The sequence below is a fragment of the Nerophis lumbriciformis genome, linkage group LG18 (genome assembly GCF_033978685.3).
Source record: "Nerophis lumbriciformis linkage group LG18, RoL_Nlum_v2.1, whole genome shotgun sequence".
NCBI classification, from domain to species: Eukaryota; Metazoa; Chordata; class Actinopteri; order Syngnathiformes; family Syngnathidae; genus Nerophis; species Nerophis lumbriciformis.
The window spans coordinates 4,412,002-4,430,000 of NC_084565.2; the positions used below are offsets into that span (position 1 = coordinate 4,412,002).

Consider the following 17,999-nt stretch of genomic DNA (forward strand, 5'->3'; position numbering starts at 1 on the left):
CTCCTGCTCGGTTCTCCTCTATTTTTTCGACTCTTTGTGATGATAATTCTGCAGCATCTGTGTGTCTGAATACTGAAGAGTTGGTTTCTGGGTTCAACTCTATCTGTTTACAAACACTGGACACGATCGCGCCTTTCAAATGCCGCCGCGCTAAAACCACGCCTCAGCCCTGGTTGAATGACGTCACTCGGGCTGCCAGGCGCGTATGTAGAAGAGCAGAGAGAAAATGGAAAAAAGACAGGCTGCATGTGTCCTTTGCCATTTTTAAAGAAAGCCTGTTTTCCTTTCAGATGACTGTAAAAGCAGAAATGAATATATATCTATCTCAGATTATATCTTCTAACTGTAACAACCCCAGAGTTCTGTTTAAAACTATTAACACTGTCATTGATGCTCCCAAATCTGCTGGTTTTGATGCTTCCTTTGAATTCTGTGAAAATTGTCTCCATTTTTTCACTGACAAAATTGTGTCAACTAGAGCCAGTCTATCTCAGCCTTCATATGACCCTTCTGTTCCCCTGCATTTCTCTTCTGTTTTCCATCAGTTTGAGCCGGTGTCCTTTTCTTTTTTAAGTGACACAGTTAGTCATATGAAGCCCTCTGGTTCTCCTGCAGATGCCCTCCCACCTCGCCTGTTTAAGGAGGTACTTGCTACTATTGGACCAAGTGTCCTTAACATTATCAATAATAGCCTCTCTTCTGGAATAGTTCCAGTAGAGTTTAAACATGCAGTGGTACGACCTCTACTTAAAAAACCCAGCCTCGACCCCTCTCTAACTTCAGACCTATCTCTAATCTTCCATACATTTCCAAAATATTAGAGAAGGTTGTCTACAGTCAGTTGTTGCCCTTCTTAGAGGATAATGGTATCACTGAGCTGTTCCAGTCCGGTTTTAAAGCCCTCCACAGCACAGAGTCAGCGCTTCTAAAAGTTTTTAACGATGTCCTCCTGTCCACTGATTCTGGTAAATATGTTGTCCTGGTGCTTTTAGATCTGTCTGCTGCGTTCGACACCGTCGACCACGCCACCTTAATCACTCGTCTTGAGAACTGTGTGGGCATTAAGGGCGCCGCCCTCAACTGGTTCCGGTCGTACCTAACCGACAGGAGTTTTTGTGTAAAAGTAGACAGTTTTATGTCGTCCACAGCTCCTTTACCACATGGGGTCCCCCAGGGCTCAATCCTTGCCCCAATTTTATTTGCACTTTACCTTCTCCCCCTTGGTTCTATTTTTAGGAAGTACAGTATTGCATTTCATTTTTATGCCGATGATTGCCAGATTTATTTTCCCATGGCACAAAATAACACGGTTCAACGTCTTATTGACTGCCTGCACGACATCAAAGTCTGGCTTTCAGCTAACTTCCTGAGCCTAAATGAAGATAAAACAGAAGTTATGTTGTTCGGTCCAAGTCGCTCTCCCTCCCCCAACGTTGACCTCGGCACTCTGACCCCGTATCTCAGCGACTCTGTCACAAACCTGGGGGTAAAGTTTGACTCAGATTTTAAATTCGAAAAACAAATCAGCAGCGTCGTTCAAAAAAGCTTTTATCAATTACGCCAAATAGCGAAAGTGAAACCGCTTCTATCAAGACATGATCTTGAGAAATTAATCCACGCTTTTATCTCGACTCGTCTTGACTACTGCAATGCCCTGTATGTTGGCATTAGCCAGGCCTCCCTCGCCCGCCTGCAGCTCGTGCAGAACTCTGCTGCTCGTCTGCTAACACAGACCCGCAGACGTGAGCACATCACCCCTATTTTAGCGTCCCTTCACTGGCTCCCTGTGCGTTACCGAATACATTTTAAACTCCTTTTATTTGTTTTTAAATGTCTAAACAACCTCGCGCCAACCTATCTCTCCGACCTCCTTCAGCCTTACTGCCCCACCCGATCCTTAAGATCAGCCGATCAGCTGCTGTTGACGGTCCCTGACACAAGGCTGAAGCTTAGAGGTGACAGAGCTTTTGCCGTTGCTGCTCCCAAGCTCTGGAACGACCTACCCCTGAGTGTTAGACAAGCCTCCTCTCTTCCTGTTTTTAAATCTCTCTTAAAAACATACTTTTATTCCATGGCTTTTAACACTGAGTGATATCCATCCTGCAATGGCGCCCCATAATACACCTGCTGTGATCCTGTTTTTATGTTTTTATGTTTTTATTAATTCTATTTTAATTATTTATTTTTTATCGTGTTCTGTTTGTATTGTGTTGTGTTTGCTCGGTACTCGTTTTATCTTTTAACCTGTTCATTGTACAGCACTTTGGCTACCCCTGTGGTAAATTTTAAATGTGCTCTATAAATAAAGTTGATTTGATTTGATTTGATTTGATAATGAATCCAGAATGTATGACATTTTTGTTTTTTTTAATTGCATTACAGAAAATAAAGAACTTTATCACAATATTCTAATTTTCTGAGACAGTCCTGTATAGTAGTACAGTTGGCACAGTACAGTAAACTGACAGTTAATATTTAAACATTTAACACTTCAAACAATTTTGAACAGAAATAGTTCATGCACATTCAGATAAATTCCTCAAAATTACAATTAAAAACATTTTGGCCGGGGGCCGGGCTGTATATATGCGCACTAATTGACTGAAAGAGCACGCACTTGGCGCGATGATGTCATGTTATCCATGGAAAAATGCATTTTTAGACCATATGATTTGCCTGAGCGGCTAGGAGACCCCGAGAGTAACAAGATGTTGCCTTGTTGCCTTTCCATTAAGAACAATAAACTAGTTTTTAGTATAAGTTTGCTGGTTTCAAGAAATGTAATGCCGAGCGCATATCATTATGTCAAGATAATGGCACTAGCATTTACTTCATTTAAGAATATTTTTCAACATATTGAGCAAAAAGGTCTCTTTTTTTTTCTACCAAGAAAAGTGCACTTGTTATTAGTGAGAATATACTTATTTTAAGGTATTTTTGGGTTCATTGAGGTTAGCTAATTTTACTTGTTTTGGAAAGTCTTGACAAGCCAAATTTTCTTGTTCTATTGGCAGATAATTTTGCTTAGTTCAAATAAAATACCCCTCATTTTTGTATTTTTTTTTCTTGTTTTTGAACACTGACTTTTTGCAGTGCATAAAGATGTAGCGTGACGTATGCTATATAGTGATGCCAGTCACGTAGCTTGGTCTAAGTGTCCCACTGAATTGTGTAGCATGTACAGTGTGATAAAGTGTGACATATTGTGACCCAGCTTGATTACGGTATATAGTGTGATGTATCGTGACCCCGCATGAAGTATGATATAGTGTGATGTATCGTGACCCAGCATGGAGTATGATGTATCGTGACCCAGCATGAAGTACGATATAGTGTGATGTATCGTGACCCAGCATGAAGGATGATATAGTGTGCTGTATCGTGACTCAGCATGAAGTATGATATAGTGTGATGTATCGTGACCAAGCAAGGAGTATGATGTATCGTGACCCAGCATGAAGTACGATATAGTGTGCTGTATCGTGACTCAGCATGAAGTATGATATAGTGTGATGCATCGTGACCCAGCATGAAGTATGATATAGTGTGATGTATCGTGACCAAGCAAGGAGTATGATGTATCGTGACCCAGCATGAAGTACGATATAGTGTGATGTATCGTGACCCAGCATGAAGTATGATATAGTGTGCTGTATCGTGACTCAGCATGAAGTATGATATAGTGTGATGCATCGTGACCCAGCATGAAGTATGACATAGTGTGATGTATCGTGACCCAGCATGAAGTATGATATAGTGTGATGTATCGTGACCCAGCATGGAGTATGATGTATCGTGACCCAGCATGAAATACGATATAGTGTGATGTATCGTGACCCAGCATGAAGTACGATATAGTGTGATGTATCGTGACCCAGCATGAAGTATGATATAGTGGGATGTATCGTGACCCACACATGAAGTATGATATAGTGTGATGTATCGTGACCCAGCATGAAGGATGATATAGTGTGCTGTATCGTGACTCAGCATGAAGTATGATATAGTGTGATGTATCGTGACCAAGCAAGGAGTATGATGTATCGTGACCCAGCATGAAGTACGATATAGTGTGCTGTATCGTGACTCAGCATGAAGTATGATATAGTGTGATGCATTGTGACCCAGCATGAAGTATGATATAGTGTGATGTATCGTGACCAAGCAAGGAGTATGATGTATCGTGACCCAGCATGAAGTACGATATAGTGTGATGTATCGTGACCCAGCATGAAGTAGGATATAGTGTGCTGTATCGTGACTCAGCATGAAGTATGATATAGTGTGATGCATCGTGACCCAGCATGAAGTATGACATAGTGTGATGTATCGTGACCCAGCATGAAGTATGATATAGTGTGATGTATCGTGACCCAGCATGGAGTATGATGTATCGTGACCCAGCATGAAATACGATATAGTGTGATGTATCGTGACCCAGCATGAAGTACGATATAGTGTGATGTATCGTGACCCAGCATGAAGTACGATATAGTGTGATGTATCGTGACCCAGCATGAAGTATGATATAGTGGGATGTATCGTGACCCAGCATGAAGTATGATATAGTGTGATGTATCGTGACCCAGCATGAAGGATGATATAGTGTGCTGTATCGTGACTCAGCATGAAGTATGATATAGTGTGATGTATCGTGACCAAGCAAGGAGTATGATGTATCGTGACCCAGCATGAAGTACGATATAGTGTGCTGTATCGTGACTCAGCATGAAGTATGATATAGTGTGATGCATTGTGACCCAGCATGAAGTATGATATAGTGTGATGTATCGTGACCAAGCAAGGAGTATGATGTATCGTGACCCAGCATGAAGTACGATATAGTGTGATGTATCGTGACCCAGCATGAAGTATGATATAGTGTGCTGTATCGTGACTCAGCATGAAGTATGATATAGTGTGATGCATCGTGACCCAGCATGAAGTATGACATAGTGTGATGTATCGTGACCCAGCATGAAGTATGATATAGTGTGATGTATCGTGACCCAGCATGGAGTATGATGTATCGTGACCCAGCATGAAATACGATATAGTGTGATGTATCGTGACCCAGCATGAAGTATGATATAGTGGGATGTATCGTGACCCAGCATGAAGTATGATATAGTGTGATGTATCGTGACCCAGCATGGAGTACGATATAGTGTGATGTATCGTGACCCAGCATGGAGTACGATATAGTGTGATGTATCGTGACCCAGCATGAAGTACGACATAGTGTGATGTATCGTGACTCAGCATGAAGTATGATATAGTGTGATGTATCGTGACCCAGCATGAAGTACGATATAGTGTGATGTATCGTGACCCAGCATGAAGTATGATATAGTGTGATGTATCGTGACCCAGCATGAAGTATGATATAGTGTGATGTATCGTGACCCAGCATGGAGTACGATATAGTGTGATGTATCGTGACCCAGCATGGAGTACGATATAGTGTGATGTATCGTGACCCAGCATGAAGTACGACATAGTGTGATGTATCGTGACTCAGCATGAAGTATGATATAGTGTGATGTATCGTGACCAAGCATGAAATATGATATAGTGTGCTGTACCTTCTTGAAGACAGTCTGCAGTGCAGGGTCCAGGTCCTCCTCCACGTGGAAGAGTGGAGGTCTGCTGGAAGATTCCTTGATGGGATCTGGCAGAGCAATGATCCTGCCATCATCTCCAAACCACTTCAGTCCCTGAACAAAGACCCAGACAAAGGTTGCAAGGGAAGGTAGAAGAGTCGAGTTGTGTCATCCACTCAAGTCACCTCCTCCATCTTCAACATGCGGTTCTCCAGAATGTTCTCATTGGTGCTTGTCACAGGGGGGCGCTGGCCCACATAGAAACCTTCCTCCTCCAGGTAGCGAGGCGTCACGTTCTCAGGCAGCTTGACTGAGGTGGGCACTACCAGGAGGACAAACAGTCATCTTCTGACAGGAACATGATACCACTTTAAGAAGTTTACTAAGGAGCACTACCAGGAGGACAAACAGTCATCTTCTGACAGGAAGATGTAGATCTGCAATGAGCTAGATACCTCTTTGAGAACTGGGCGTGTAGAGAAGACCACCGCGTCGCATAGCGAGTGCTCGGAGCCCGATGTACTCGGCCTTGGTTGTCTCCAGGAAGTCTTTGGACGTTTGCTGTATGACGAAGACGTTACCATCTTCATCTTGCATGAGAGGAGCTTCTTCGTTCTGGCGTCGGGGAGGAAAGAGACAGCATTTGGAGTCCTACAATGAGCTGCCAATGCTCCCCACCATCTTACATGCTCTTCGTGTTCCTCTTCACCGCCTTCCTCCGCCTCCTCCCTGCTGTCGTCACAGCTCTCCGCACTCTTCTTCTGCACGCTGGTCTTGCTGGTGCTCTCAGAGCGTTCCTCTGGCTCAGGCTCAAAGTTGGACGTGAAGAAATTGTAGGCTTCCACGGTGGTCGGGCGCTCCCTCTCCCCCTGAAGAAGAAAGTTAGAAGTAGGAACATCATTTTCTTATGGCACAGCCTTATTCCAAAATGGAATACATTCATGTTTCTCCTCAAAAATTCTTCACACAATACCCCATAATGACGTGAAAATGTTTTTTTAATTATGCAAATGTCCTAAAATTAAAAAAACTACCATCCAGGCCTGATTGGTGAATTGTCCTTCTCAAAGGTTCTCCTCTCTGACAGAGTGACCATTGTCTTGGTCACCTCCCTGACTAGACTAAGATGAATGCAGCAATGTACAGAGACATCCTGGATGAAAACCAACGCTTGCCATCCAAGCTGATAGAGGGAAAGATGAATGCAGCAATGTACAGAGACATCCTGGATGAAAACCAACGCTTCACATCCAACCTGATAGTGGGAAAGATGAATGCAGCAGTGTACAGAGACATGCTGGAAAAAAACCAACGCTTCACATCCAACCTGATAGTGAAAAAGATGAATGCAGCAATGTACAGAGACATCCTGGATGAAAACCAACGCTTCACATCCAACTTGATAGTGGGAAAGATGAATGCAGCAATGTACAGATATATCCTGGATGAAAACCAATGCTTCACATCCAACCTGATAGAGAGAAAGATGAATGCAGCAATGTACAGAGACATCCTGGATGAAAACCAAAACTTCCCATCCAACCTGATAGAGGGAAAGATGAATGCAGCAATGTACAGAGACATCCTAGATGAAAACCAACGCTTCACATGCAGCCTGATAGAGGGAAAGATGAATGCAGCAATGTACAGAGAAAACCTGGATGAAAACAAATGCTTCCCATCCAACCTGATAGAGGGAAAGATGAATGCAGCAATGTACAGAGATATCCTGGATGAAAACCAACAATTCCCGTCCAACCTGACAGAGGGAAAGATGAATGCAGCAATGTACAGAGACATCCTGGATGAAAACTAATGCTTCCCGTCCAACCTGATAAGAGGGAAAGATGAATGCAGCAATGTACAAAGACATCCTGGATGAAAGCCAAAACCTCCCATCCAACCTGATAGAGGGAAAGATGAATGCAGCAATGTACATAGACACCCCCCGGATTAAAACCAACGCTTCACATCCAACCTGATAGAGGGAAAGATGAATGCAGCAATGTACAGAGAAATCCTGGATGAAAACCAACGCTTCACATGCAGCCTGATAGAGGGAAAGATGAATGCAGCAATGTACAGAGACATCCTGGATGAAAACCAACAGTTCCCGTCCAACCTGATAGAGGGAAAGATTAATGCAGCAATGTACAGAGATATCCTGGATGAAAACCAACAGTTCCCGTCCAACCTGACAGAGGGAAAGATGAATGCAGCAATGTACAGAGACATCTTGGAAGAAAACCAACGATTCCCGTCCAACCTGGTAGAGGGAAAGATAAATGCAGCATTGTACAGAGACATCCCGGATGAAAACCAACACTTCACATCCAACCTGATAGAGGGAAAGATGAATGCAGCAATGTACAGAGAAATCCTGGATGAAAACCAACGCTTCCTATCCAACCTGACAGAGGGAAAGATGAATGCAGCAATGTACAGAGACATCCTGGATGAAAACCAATGCTACACATCCAACCTGACAGAAAGAGGAATGCAGCAATGTACAGAGACATCCTGGATGAAAACCAACGCTTTACATCCAACCTGATAGTGGGAAAGATGAATGCAGCAATGTACAGATACATCTTGGATGAAAAACAAAACTTCCCATCCAACCTGATAGAGGGAAAGATGAACGCAGCAATGTACAGAGACATCCTGGATGAAAACCAACGCTTCCCATCCAACCTGATAGTGGGAAAGATGAATGCAGCAATGTACAGATACATCCTGGATGAAAAACAAAACTTCCCATCCAACCTGATAGAGGGAAAGATGAATGCAGCAATGTACAGAGACATCCTGGATGAAAACCATCGCTTCCCATCCAACCTGATAGAGGGAAAGATGAATGCAGCAATGTACAGAGACATCCTGGATGAAAACCGACGCTTCCCATCCAGGCTGATCTTGAGAGGTGCTGCAAAGAGGAATGAGAGAAAGTGTCCAAAGATAGGTGTGCCAGGCTTGTGGCATCGTGTTGAAAAAGACTTGAGGTGGAATTTCTGCCAAAGGTGCATCAACTAAGTATTTAGCAAAGGATCTGAATACTTATCTACATGTCATTATTGAGTTTTTCAAAATAAATGAGCAAAATTAGAATGAAAAAAACCTTTCCACATTGTCATGATGGGGTTTTGCGTGTAGAATACTGAGGACACAAATGAATGTAGAATGAAGCTCCAGATGTTTGATATTGATATTCAGAGTTTGTAAATGGTGCTACTAGTCATGACATCTTACAACTAGTCATGACATCTTACAACTAGTCATGACATCTTACAACTAGTCATGACATCTTACAACTAGTCATGACATCTTACAAGTCTGGCAGCATCCTGGAAGGTGACCCTGGTGCTGATGTCCTGAGGGACTTGGAAGGTTCCATCCTGGTCCTGCAAGAGTTAGACTTGTTAGCAGGTCTATGTCACGTGTCCTCCACAGAAGACTGGTCTTCACCTCGCTGTGGAACCTGGTGAGGGTCTGTCTGTCTCGGAGACTCTGCAGGCGACTGACGGCCACCTCGCCCAACTCCTGCAGCTGGAGACTCTGGCCCTGAGACTGGAACACAAGGACCGTGAAGACTCTCCTCCTTGCAGGCAAACTTCTGCTGGTCTCACCCGGGCCGCTCTCAGCTTCTCCTCCAAGCGTCGTGTCACGAAGCGCTCAAACTGATGCGGGCCTCGGCTCTTCGGACCTGTGGAGGTGAGACCTGGAAGACATCAGTGCCCTCACAGGGTCCAGGACCTGGACTACAGGATAGTCCAGTCAGATATTCAGGACTTGACCACATGTGACATCTGGGTCCCATGTGGTCAACGTAAACATGCTAACTAGGGATGTCCGATAATGGCTTTTTTGCCGATATCCGATATTGTCCAACTCTTAATTACCGATACCGATATCAACTGATACAGATGTATACAGTCGTGGAATTAACACATTATTATGCCTAATTTAGACAACCAGGTATGGTGAAGATAAGATCCTTTTTTTTTTTTAAATAATAAAATAAAATAAGATAAATAAATTAGAAACATTTTCTTGAATAAAAAACAAAGTAAAACAATATAAAAACAGTTACATAGAAACTAGTACGGTAATGAATGAAAATGAGTAAAATGAAGTGTTAAAGGTTAGTACTATTAGTGGACCAGCAGCACCCACAATCATGTGTGCTTACGGACTGTATCCCTTGCAGACTGTATTGTAATGTAGGAACCAGAATATTAATAACAGAAAGAAATTAAAGCTGCAAGCAGCGTTGTTCGGGCCCGCGTATTTGGCAGGTGCTAGTCCTAAGTGTCCCAATACTTTTGTCTACTTTTAGTCTGAAGTGTCCCAAGACTTTTGTCTAGTGTACCTACCTTGTCTGCATTGTGTGGGCACGTTGGTGCTTCCTGCTTTTAAGCAGCCATCTTAAAAAACCAGCACCGCAGCAGCATGAGTGCAGCGGGTCTTTGAAGGGTCATAAAATAAAAACCGGAGCACTTAATTAAAAAGCGCTTCTGTTGTTGTATTCACAAGGGTTCAATGTCTCTCCTGTGTTATTTTGAAGGCGAAACGACAAACGCGCTCAGAGGAGTTCGATTTTGAAGGAAGGAGACCGGTTTATCCAAAAAATTAGTTTTGAAGGGGGAATAGCAAACTTCCTGTTGATTTTTGCGGGGGGTAGTCAATTTATGAAATGTAGGTCTAAGTGAGACCTACGGAGAAGTTTTTGTTTCATGTCTCTCCGACCTTCCCAGTGGGAGTTACAGGCAGTTTTGTAATGTTTTCCTTCCCAGGAGCAGTTTTTTTATCAGTTTTATTCAAAAATTGCTGTAGAGGGCAATTTTTAAATTTGGGGTTAGGTTTCTTTATTAGAGCGCAATTTTAGCCAGTCCTGATGTGTGTGTTCAGTTCGGTGAGTTTTGAAGCATGTTAAGGGGGTCAAATTACAGCTCAAAGAGGCAAAAGTGACTGTTTTTAGTCCTTTTTGGTCTTGAAGGGGGAATTGCCAACTTCCTGTTGATTTTAGCCCGAGAATGTACCATTATGAAAGTTAGGTCTGAGTCAGACCTACATAGAGGATTTTGTTTCATGTTTTTCCGACCTTCGTAGTGGGAGTTACAGGCAGTCTAGTTTTTTTTTTCCTAGGGGGCGCTAGAGCGCAATCTTGAGTTTTGAGGTTTGGTTTTTTGATAAAAAGTTTTGCCGTAAATTACTGATGTGTGTGTAAAATTTGGTGAGTTTTGAAGCATGTTAAGGGGGTCAAAGTAGTGCGCAAAGCTGCGGAAGAATAATAATAAGAAAGAATAAAACGGACGAAATACAATAGGTCCTTATGTCCCATTGCATAAGGACTCCCTGTGGGAGTCCTTTTGCAATGGGCCATGGCGGGCCCTAACAAGTGTATCTAGTGTTTTTTATATTGATTTTAAAAAAACAAAAACAAAAACAAAAAAAACAAAAAAACGATACCGATACCGATAAATTAAAAAAACAATACCGATAATTTTTGATATTACATTTTAAAGCGTTTATCGGACATCTCTAATGCTAACTGTTAGCATGTTTATGTTAGCATGCTATCATTAAAGTGCTAGCTTTTTGAGCTAATTTTGCAACCGTTTACCCTCGAGTCATAACTTGGTGACACTTGTTAACTGCTAGCATGCTAACATTAGCATGCTAGCATACTAACATTAACATGCTAACTAAGTTATTTTTTCTCTAATTAGACAGCCATACACTTTACAGTCATATAACTTGGTATGTGACACATGCTAAAATATAGCATGCTAACGTTAGCTTGCTAGCATGCGAAAATTAGCATGCAGATTTTTTGAGCTAGTTTTACAACCGTTTACCCCAGTTATATAACTTGGTATGTGGCACTTGTTAACGGCTAGCATGCTAATGCTAGCATACTAACATTAGCATGCTAGCCTACTAACATTAACATGCTAAATTAAAAAAAATTCTCGAGACAGTCATATAACTTGGTATGTGACACATCAAATCAAATCAAATCAACTTTATTTATAAAGCACATTTGAAATTTACCACAGGGCTAGCCAAAGTGCTGTACAATGGGCAGGTTAAAAGATAATACGAGTACCGAGCAAACTGATAGCATGCTAGCATCCTGAAATTAGCATGCAATTTTTTTTTTAGCTAGTTTTGCAACAGTTTATCCCAGTTATATAACTTGGTATGTGGCACTTGTTAACTGCTAGCATGCTAATATTAGCATGCTAGCATACTTGCTGGCATACTAACATTAGCATGCTAGCATACTAACATTAGCATTCTAACTTTAAATTTTTTCTCAAGACAGCCATACACCTTACAGTCATATAACTTGGTATGTGACAAATGCTAACTGATAGCATGCTAACATTAGCTTGCTAGCATGCTAAAATTAGCATGCTAACTTTTTGAACTAGTTTTACAACCATTTATTACAGTCATAGAACTTGGTATGTGACACTTGTTAACTGTTAAGTTGCTAGCATGCTATCATTTGCATGCTAGCAAGCTAACTTAAGCATGCTAACTTTTTCATCTAATTTTACACTTTTTTCTTTATTTCCGCAGCCATACACCTTTCAGCCGTGTTACTTGAAATGTGAAACATGCTGTTAGCATGTTTACCATAGCATGCTAGCATGGCATCATTAAAGTGCTAGCTTTTTGATCAAATTTTGCAACCGTTTACCCTAGAGTCTTATAACTTGGTATGTGACACTTGTTAACTGCTAGCATGCTAATGTTAGCACGGGAGCATACTAACATTAACATGCTAACTTTACGTTTTTTGCTCCAATTAGACAGCCATACACCTTACAGTCATATAACTTGATATGTGACACATGCTAACTGATAGCATGCTAACGTTAGCTTGCTGGCATGTTAAAATTAGCATGCTAATTTTGCAACCGTTTACCCCAGAGTCATATAACTTGGTACGTGACACTTGTTAACTGCTAGCATGAAAACAATAGCATTCTAGTCAGCTAACTTAAGCATGCTAACTTTTTCATTTAATTTTACACTTTTTTCTCTATTTCCGCAGTCATACACCTTACAGCCGTGTTACTTGAAATGTGAAACATTCTAACTGTAAGCATCTTTACGTTAGCATGCTATCATTAAAGTGCTAGCTTTTTGAGCTAGTTTTGCAACCGTTTACCCCAGACTCATACAACTTGGTATGTGACACTTGTTAATTGCTAGCATGCTAATGTTAGCATGGTAACATACTAACATTAACATGCTAACTTTTTTTGCCAACTTTACGTTTTTTTCTCTAATCAAACAGCCATACACCTTACAGTCATATAACTTGGTATGTGACACATGCTAACTGATATCATGCAAACGTTAGCTTGCTAGCATGCTAAAATTAACATGCTAACTTTCTGAGCTAGTTTTGCAAACGTTTACCCCAGAGTCATAGAACTTGGTACGTGACACTTGTTAACGCTTAGCATGCAAACGATAGCATGCTAGCAAACTAACTTAAGCATGCTAACTTTTTCATCTAATTTTACACTTTTTTCTCTATTTCTACAGCCATACACCTTGCAGCCGTGTTACTTGAAATGTGAAACATTCTAACTGTAAGCATGTTTACGTTAGCATGCTATCATTAAAGTGCTAGCTTTTTTTAGATAATTTTGCAACCGTTTACCTCAGAGTCATAACTTGGTACGTGACACTTGATAACTGTTAGCATGCAAACGATAGCATGCTAGCAAGTTCACTTAAGCATGCTAACTTTTTCATCTAATTTTACACTTTTTCTCAATTTCTGTATGTGACACTTGTTAACTGCTAGCATGCTAATATTAGCACGGTAGCATACTAACATTAACATGCTAACTTTACGTTTTTTTTTTCTCTAATTAGACAGCCATACACCTTACAGTCATATAACTTGGTATGTGACACATGCTAACTGTTAGCATGCTAACGTTAGCTTACTAGCATGCTAAAATTAACATGCTAACTTTTTGAGCTAGTTTTGCAACTGTTTACCCCAGAGTCATATAACATGGTACATGACACTTGTTAACCCTTAGCATGCAAACGATAGCATGCTAGCAAGCTCACTTAAGCATGCTAACTTTTGTATCTAGTTTTACACTTTTCCTCAATTTCCGCAGCCATACACCTTACAGCCGTGTTACTTGAAATGTGAAACATTCTAACTGTAAGCATGTTTACGTTAGCATGCTATCATTAAAGTGCTAGCTTTTTGAGCTAGTTTTGCAACCGTTTACCCCAGACTCATATAACTTGGTATGTGACACTTGTTAATTTCTAGCATGCTAATGTTAGCATGGTAGCATACTAACATTAACATGCTAACTTTTTTTTGCCAACTTTACATTTTTTTCTCTAATCAAACAGCCATACACCTTACAGTCATATAACTTGGTATGTGACACATGCTAACTGATATCATGCAAACGTTAGCTTGCTAGCATGCTAAAATTAACATGCTAACTTTTTGAGCTAGTTTTGCAAACGTTTACCACAGAGTCATAGAACTTGGTACGTGACACTTGTTAACTCTTAGCATGCAAACGATAGCATGCTAGCAAACTAACTTAAGCATGCTAACGTTTTCATCTAATTTTACACTTTTTTCTCTATTTCCGCAGCCATACACCTTGCAGCCGTGTTACTTGAAATGTGAAACATTCTAACTGTAAGCATGCTTACGTTAGCATGCTATCATTAAAGTGCTAGCTTTTTTAGCTAATTTTGCAACCGTTTACCCCAGAGTCATATAACTTGGTACGTGACACTTGATAACTGTTAGCATGCAAACGATAGCATGCTAGTAAGCTCACTTAAGCATGCTAACTTTTTCATCTAATTTTACACTTTTTCTCAATTTCCGTATGTGACACTTGTTAACTGCTAGCATGCTAATATTAGCACGGTAGCATACTAACATTAACATGCTAACTTTAGGTTTATTTCTCTAATTAGACAGCCATACACATTACAGTCATATAACTTGGTATGTGACACATGTTAACTGATAGCATGCTAACGTTAGCTTGCTAGCATGCTAAAATTAACATGCTAACTTTTTGCAACCGTTTACCCCAGTCATATAACATGGTACATGACACTTGTTAACCCTTAGCATGCAAACGATAGCATGCTAGCAAGCTCACTTAAGCATGCTAACTTTTTTATCTCGTTTTACACATTTTTCCTCAATTTCCGCAGCCATACACCTTACAGCCGTGTTACTTGAAATGTGAAACATTCTAACTGTAAGCATCTTTACGTTAGCATGCTATCACTAAAGTGCCAGCTTTTTGAGCTAGTTTTGCAACCGTTTACCCCAGACTCATATAACTTGGTATGCGACACTTGTTAACTGCTAGCATACTAATGTTAGCATGGTAGCATACTAACATTAACATGCTAACTTTTTTTTGCCAACTTTACGTTTTTTTCTCTAATCAAACAGCCATACACCTTACAGTCATATAACTTGGTATGTGACACATGCTAACTGATATCATGCGAACGTTAGCTTGCTAGCATGCTAAAATTAACATGCTAACTTTTTGAGCTAGTTTTGCAAACGTTTACCCCAGAGTCATAGAACTTGGTACGTGACACTTGTTAACTCTTAGCATGCAAACGATAGCATGCTAGCAAACTAACTTAAGCATGCTAACGTTTTCATCTAATTTTACACTTTTTTCTCTATTTCCGCAGCCATACACCTTGCAGCCGTGTTACTTGAAATGTGAAACATCCTAACTGTAAGCATGCTTACGTTAGCATGCTATCATTAAAGTGCTAGCTTTTTTAGCTAATTTTGCAACCGTTTACCCCAGAGTCATATAACTTGGTACGTGACACTTGATAACTGTTAGCATGCAAACGATAGCATGCTAGTAAGCTCACTTAAGCATGCTAACTTTTTCATCTAATTTTACACTTTTTCTCAATTTCCGTATGCGACACTTGTTAACTGGTAGCATGCTAATATTAGCACGGTAGCATACTAACATTAACATGCTAACTTTAGGTTTATTTCTCTAATTAGACAGCCATACACATTACAGTCATATAACTTGGTATGTGACACATGTTAACTGATAGCATGCTAACGTTAGCTTGCTAGCATGCTAAAATTAACATGCTAACTTTTTGCAACCGTTTACCCCAGTCATATAACATGGTACATGACACTTGTTAACCCTTAGCATGCAAACGATAGCATGCTAGCAAGCTCACTTAAGCATGCTAACTTTTTTATCTCGTTTTACACATTTTTCCTCAATTTCCGCAGCCATACACCTTACAGCCGTGTTACTTGAAATGTGAAACATTCTAACTGTAAGCATCTTTACGTTAGCATGCTATCACTAAAGTGCCAGCTTTTTGAGCTAGTTTTGCAACCGTTTACCCCAGACTCATATAACTTGGTATGCGACACTTGTTAACTGCTAGCATACTAATGTTAGCATGGTAGCATACTAACATTAACATGCTAACTTCTTTTTGCCAACTTTACGTTTTTTTCTCTAATCAAACAGCCATACACCTTACAGTCATATAACTTGGTATGTGACACATGCTAACTGATATCATGCAAACGTTAGCTTGCTAGCATGCTAAAATTAACATGCTAACTTTTTGAGCTAGTTTTGCAAACGTTTACCACAGAGTCATAGAACTTGGTACGTGACACTTGTTAACTCTTAGCATGCAAACGATAGCATGCTAGCAAACTAACTTAAGCATGCTAACGTTTTCATCTAATTTTACACTTTTTTCTCTATTTCCGCAGCCATACACCTTGCAGCCGTGTTACTTGAAATGTGAAACATTCTAACTGTAAGCATGCTTACGTTAGCATGCTATCATTAAAGTGCTAGCTTTTTTAGCTAATTTTGCAACCGTTTACCCCAGAGTCATATAACTTGGTACGTGACACTTGATAACTGTTAGCATGCAAACGATAGCATGCTAGCAAGCTCACTTAAGCATTCTAACTTTTTCATCTAATTTTACACTTTTTTCTCAATTTCCGTATGTGACACTTGTTAACTGCTAGCATGCTAATATTAGCACGGTAGCATACTAACATTAACATGCTAACTTTACGTTTATTTCCCTAATTAGACAGCCATACACATTACAGTCATATAACTTGGTATGTGACACATGCTAACTGATAGCATGCTAACGTTAGCTTGCTAGCATGCTAAAATTAACACGCTAACTTTTTGCAACCGTTTACCCCAGTCATATAACATGGTACATGACACTTGTTAAGCCTTAGCATGCAAACGATAGCATGCTAGCAAGCTAACTTAAGCATGCTAACTTTTTCATCTAATTTTACACTTTTTTTCCTCTATTTCCACAGCCATACACCTTACAGCCGTGTTACTGGATATGTGAGACATGCTAAGTGTTAGCATACCATCATTAGCACACATGCTAAATGTTAGCATTTTTATGTAAGCATGCTAACATTATAGGCTAGCTCTGTAGCTCATTTTGTACAGTCAGACCTAAAACTCTCGGCTTCGGACACTCGGCACCATCTTCAAAGTACGGCGGCGTCCGACGACCCCCGGCCAGAGGTCCAGGGCACAGATCGCATCATCAAAATTTCCGCGGGAATTTTCTAGTTTTTATTTTAATCTTCTAAAATGGTTCTTTGAGTGCAATTAGAACCATATGTTCAATGTAGTTTAAGATGTTTTGTTAAAATGAAGCCAAAAATTTAAATTTTTTGTGGTCCCCTTTATTTTGAAAAGTATTGGTACTGGTACCAAAATATTGGTATGGGTACAACCCTAAATATACATTCTAAATCAGTATTTACCTGTCAGGGATCCAGCTGCAGTCTTCTTGGCTGATCCTTCATCTTCAGCCACTCTGGAGATGTCCTCCACACCTTCAACAGGGGACCTCAGTGCTGGAGACTCTTCTAGAAGCTAGCAAACAAGAAGAATTTAAACTGTGGTTAGAGCGCACGCACGCACGCACGCACGCACGCACGCACGCACGCACGCACGCACGCACGCACGCACGCACGCACGCACGCACGCACGCACGCACACACACAAAATGCAAAAGTCAGTACTATGGACCAACCTTTTTCTTCCTCATCTGTCTCTGGGCCTTCAAGGAGCGCCTCAGGGTCTCTGCAGGGTCTTCGTGGCTGCTTTGCGGTTCCTGCTGCAGAAGGAGTGAGGTCAGAAGAACAACCGGAAGGTAGGAGAAGAAACAAGACGCTGACCTCCGTAGTTGTCGGTGGCGCCTCCTCGCTCACACTGGCGGACGTGACGAGAGCCTGGAGAGCACAGGAATATTATTTGTTTTCCTCAGTGAGCATGTGGAGTCATGTTG

At 40.9% G+C, this 17,999-nt stretch overlaps 1 protein-coding gene across 6 annotated transcripts in view; it reads right to left on the minus strand.

Moving 5' to 3' along the window:
* The window catches only part of cc2d2a (coiled-coil and C2 domain containing 2A), a 110,100-nt gene that overhangs the window by 81,281 nt on the left and 10,820 nt on the right, over positions 1–17,999 (minus strand). For 4 of the 6 annotated variants that reach the window (XM_061977497.2, XM_061977496.2, XM_061977495.2 and 1 more), the window contains exons 3-12: positions 17,890–17,943; positions 17,745–17,828; positions 17,473–17,584; positions 9,230–9,321; positions 9,069–9,170; positions 8,933–9,004; positions 6,290–6,472; positions 6,059–6,218; positions 5,789–5,925; positions 5,586–5,717 (exon numbers count right to left, since the gene is read on the minus strand). In XM_061977497.2, the coding sequence (XP_061833481.2) occupies positions 5,586–5,717; positions 5,789–5,925; positions 6,059–6,218; positions 6,290–6,472; positions 8,933–9,004; positions 9,069–9,170; positions 9,230–9,321; positions 17,473–17,584; positions 17,745–17,828; positions 17,890–17,943 (1,128 nt within the window). The remainder of the gene's footprint in view (positions 1–5,585; positions 5,718–5,788; positions 5,926–6,058; positions 6,219–6,289; positions 6,473–8,932; positions 9,005–9,068; positions 9,171–9,229; positions 9,322–17,472; positions 17,585–17,744; positions 17,829–17,889; positions 17,944–17,999) is intronic. The other 2 variants (XM_061977493.2, XM_061977494.2) reach the window with 2 other exon arrangements.